The sequence below is a fragment of the Plasmodium gaboni genome, chromosome 6 (genome assembly GCF_001602025.1).
Source record: "Plasmodium gaboni strain SY75 chromosome 6, whole genome shotgun sequence".
In the NCBI taxonomy this organism is placed as follows: Eukaryota; Apicomplexa; class Aconoidasida; order Haemosporida; family Plasmodiidae; genus Plasmodium; species Plasmodium gaboni.
In genome coordinates this window covers 237,385-242,409 of record NC_031486.1, presented here as the reverse complement: position 1 = coordinate 242,409, position 5,025 = coordinate 237,385, and the positions used below count along the sequence as shown (strand labels likewise).

At 18.9% G+C, this 5,025-nt stretch overlaps 2 protein-coding genes across 2 annotated transcripts in view; one reads left to right on the top strand and one right to left on the bottom strand.

Annotated features, from left to right (window-relative positions):
• Nucleotides 1-359: 359 nt before the first annotated feature.
• PGSY75_0607800 (putative GTP-binding protein) lies at nucleotides 360-2,260 on the top strand (the record flags this gene model as incomplete). The annotated part of the gene is made up of 2 exons (XM_018784659.1): nucleotides 360-1,858; nucleotides 2,020-2,260. 2 exons carry the CDS (start codon nucleotides 360-362, stop codon nucleotides 2,258-2,260), a joined length of 1,740 nt encoding a protein of 579 aa, XP_018642713.1.
• Nucleotides 2,261-2,918: 658 nt separating this feature from the next.
• Nucleotides 2,919-5,025, bottom strand: part of PGSY75_0607700 (hypothetical protein) — a gene marked incomplete at both ends in the record, with an annotated part of 7,653 nt that continues 5,546 nt past the window's right edge. The window contains one exon of the mRNA XM_018784658.1: nucleotides 2,919-5,025. This exon is cut by the window's right edge and continues 5,546 nt beyond it. Coding sequence (XP_018642712.1) covers nucleotides 2,919-5,025 — 2,107 coding nt within the window.

Sequence of the window (5,025 nt, the reverse complement as noted above, 5' to 3'; positions counted from 1 at the left end):
AAATTATATTTAAATTTTTTTTTTTTTTTTTTTTAAAAAAAAAACTTTTTTTAAAAAAATTAAAAATTTAAAAAAAAAAAAAAAAAAAAAAAAAAAAAAAAAAAAAAAAAAAAAAAAAAAAAAAAAAAAAAAAGAACACATTATATATATATATAATATGTGCAATTTATGGCTAACTATTATGTGTCACATAATAAAAAATATATACATATATATATATATATATTATATATATTATTCATTTTGATTTTTTTTTTTATTATTTATTTTTTTTTTTTGTTATAAAGCATAAATGCATATATAAATAACATTTATTTATATTTTGACTATTTTTCATGTCAAGATGGTTCTATTTTCCAATGATAAATTCTTTAAAATATATGAACGAAATATTATTAAAGAAGCAATTAAAAAGTAGGAATATTTTCAAGAAAAGTATTTTCAATTATTCCAGCTGTAGTATTACTATTGTAGATAAGTTAGAAAATACTAAGATTAAAAAGGTATATGGGAAAGTATCAAAAAAAGAAAAAGCACAAGAAAAGGAAGAAAAGAACTTTTGCGAAGAAACAGATAACCCTTTGATAAAAAGAAATTTTGATTTATACAAAGAGAATAAAGAAAAGTCTATATTTTATGAAAGTGAAAGAATTATAAAATGTATAAGTGGCTCAGGTGGTAATGGTCATATGAGCTTCAAAAAATACAAAAGAAAAGTTTTTGGATCTTTAGGTATACCTAATGGGGGTAAAGGAGGAAATGGTGGAAGTATATACTTATGTTATACACATGGAAAGGAAAATATAAAAAAAAAACCCAAGAGAAATAAAATCCAAACTGTTTATAGTAATAAAGATAAATATATATATATAAATAATTTGAGTGAACTTTCTACATCTCTTTATGCTACTGATGGAGAAAATGGAAAAGCTAATCAATTGAGAGGGAGGAATGGCAAAAGCATTTTTATTTATTTGAATAAAATATGTCACGTGTATGAAATTTTTTCAGACGATAAGAATGTAAATGCGTGCGATGATAATATAAATGAATGCGATGATAATATAAATGAGGGCGATGATAATATAAATGAAGGCGATGATAATATAAATGAAGGCGATGATAATATAAATGAATGCGATGATAATATAAATGAGCGTAATGATAATATAAACATGTATGATGATAATATTAATAATTGTAATACCTTCAATGATGTATTAAATAAAAATGATTGGCACCTAAAGAAAGAATATAATTATTTTTCAAATTATGAAAATAATGTGTATAATGTATTAAAAAGAAATGATCCTGTTTATATCAAACGAAATAATCATATATTAAAAGAAATTATGAATATAGATAAAAAGGTAAGGAAACAAAGATTTATAGGTATATTGAGTGAGAATAACAGTTGTATATTACTAGCTAAAGGAGGAGAAGGCGGAAAAGGAAATAATATGAATAATACGTTTTCATATGAAAATGGAAAAAAAGGTCAAGTTACATATATAAAAATAGTTTATAAATGTATAAGTGATATTTGTATTATTGGATATGAACAGTCAGGTAAATCTAGCATTCTCTCATTAATAACTCAGAAAATAGAGACTGCTAATAATTTATATATATTAAAAAAAATATATTTCACTGATATGTATCAAATATCTGTGGCTGATTTTTTTAATAACGAGAAACAAATAAAAGAAGACAAAAATGTAAGTCTAAACGAAGAGAATAGAAATATTCCTTCATTTCATATAAATGAAAATATATTCAACTTTTTGGGGTTAACACACCTTTTGGTTATTGTTCTGGATATGAATTACGATTTGATAGGGCAATTTAAAACTATCAGGTATAAAATAAAATATATATTACATTAAATACATATTAATAAGGATATATGTGACAAATGTACATATATATATATATATATGTATATATGTATATATTTATACATATAATGCATCATTTATTTTCATTTTTTTTTTTTTTTTTTCTTTTTTTTTTTTGAAGAAATCAATTAAAGAGAAGGGACGAACAAATATATAGGAAACCATACATTGTGGTTATAAACAAATGTGATGTTAATTTTAAAGAAAAAATTAAAGACACAGAAAAAGCTTATAACGAAATAAAAATGTATGATAATGATGTTGCTATTTTTTTTCTGAGTGCAAAATATGGCATAGGCATAAATGAATTCGTTAGCGGCTTAAGGAGCTCTATAATTAAATTGAAGAAAAATGGTACTTAGGTTTTATGATAAAAATAATATAAAATTAATAGGAGTACACATATAGATACATACATATATATATTGATATTGATATTTATATGTATTTATATTTATGTGTATTTATATTTATATGTATTTATATTTATGTGTATTTATATTTATATATTATTTCATTTTTATATTTTCAATTTAAAAAAAAAAAGAAAAAAAAAATGTTCGTGCTATTTTGCACTTTTTTTTTTTTATATAATAGTTATACATTTATGTCAATATAAATGAATATTATGAATTAAATATTTTTATAAAAAAAAAATGTGAAATGTGAAAAATGTAAGATAAATAAAAAATGTCTATTTTTTATTTTGTATGACCTATTTTAGGTTCATAAATAAATTGGTGTATATTTGAAAAAATAGAATAATATGAATTTAATCATATTTCAATTTATAATAATATATATATATATATATATATATATATTTATTTATATATATATATATATATATATATATATATATATATATTTATTTGGATGTCCGGAATTTAGGGAAATAAATTTATATTGAGTTATATTATAGGATATATATATATATATATATATATATATATATATATATATATATATATATATATATATATATATATATATATTTATTTATTTATTTAATTTATTATTTTATTTGTTGATTTTATTTTTCAAGTGGTGATATTTGTTTGTATTATTAAAAGTAGTTTGGTTGTTAATTCTAACATAGTGAGTGTCATCTAATAAATTTCTAAAAGAGTTATTATTGTTTTGTTTATTTTTAATTAAGGATGAGAATTTGATAGGATCCTTATGACAAAATTCATCATCTACATAATTTTTTTTTTCATATAAGTTTATATTAGTATTAAAAATATGATTTGTATTATTTTTAAAAAATGGCTTATTTTTATTTTCTGAATAAATATTTTTTATTTTACAAATTTTTTTATTAAAACTTATATGGTCAATATCGTTTGTTAATATTTTATTATCTTTTTCAAGATTATGATTGAAATTTTTTTTGGGATGATAATTTTTTTCTTCTTTAAGATTTATAGATGGATTATCTAAATGTTTTTTTTGAAAATTATTTTTTTTATTTTTATTTAATGATTGAGAAGATATATTATTATATACATTATTGAGTTGAATATTTTTCTCTTGTTCATCATATCTATTTAATACTGCTCCTTTTTTTGATAATTCATTTTTATCATTATTGTATTGATTACAATTGTTATAGGTATGGAAGTGGTTATATATATCATTGTTATAAGAATTAATATTATTATGAATAATGTGATTATCATGGTTATCATTATTATTATCATTATTATTATTATTATTCAGAATTTTATTACCATCCATTAAATAATTCTTTTTATTCATATTATTTATGTGACGTATATCATAATTTTCAACACTATATTCATCATTAATATTGTATCCATTGTTTATATTATTAATTTTTTCGTCATATATAATATTATTTTGTGATGATATGATGTTATCATTATCTTTCATATTATTATAAGGAATATATGGATTCTGAATAAATGCGTTTGACGAATTTAGACATTCCTCTGATTTGTTGAGATTGGATGACATTTTGTCATCATTATTATATATAACTTGATTTCCATCTTTTTTTTTTTGTTCATATATATAATTACTATTATTATCATATTGATTATTATAAATAATATTTATGTCATTATTTTTTACAGATTCATATTGTAAATATTCTTCTTTATTAAATATAATATTTTCATCGTTATTCTTTTCTTGATTATTTATTATATTATTAAGATTGAGGTTAATTGAATTAAGGTTTATATTTGAAACATTATTATTATAATTATAATTATAATTATAATAATTATTATTATTATTATTATGTGTATGAAAAGAAAAAGATTTTTCTCCTGCATTTTCAATATTTATATTGTTATTATCACATTGAACATTTGACCAATTAACATCATTTGCATTATTAATATTATTTATGTCTACATTATTATAGTGTTTCATATTATTCTTGATAGAAGTTGTAGTAGTTGTGGTCGTTGTTGTAGTACTACTATTATTATTGCTGTCTAGAAGATTTGAATTATTATTTATATAAGTAATATTCTTAACACAGTTATTATTATCAATACCATTCATATCGTTTATATCATTTATATCATTTATATCTTCTATATCTGTATTGATAGATCTACTATTAGGTATATATACATTTTCATTATTTGCCTTTACAAAATTTGTGAATATATCATTATAATTATAATTACTATTGTTTAAATAATTATTTTTATTTATAACATTGTTTGTATTATAAATTTTCTCTTCATTTTGGTCTGCACATTTTATATTTCTGTTATTAGAACTGTTACAATAATGGATAGTATTATTTATTAAATTAAAATTATCATCACTATAATTATAATCATCATTATTATTACAACAAGATGTTTTATAATTTTTATATTCATTTGTTGAATTATTATTTGTTATATTATCCTTTACAGGTATATCATTAAAATTGTGCTCGTCAACATTGTTGTTTATATCCTTGTCGAAGATAAAATATTTATTATTATTATCATCACTATAATTAGGGATATTATTACTATTATTATTATTTATATTTTTTATTATATCATGGTTAACTTCTTTTTTAACTTCTTTTTTAACTTCTTTTTTATCTTCTTTTTTATCTTCATTATTTATATAATCTTCATCTATTGTCTTT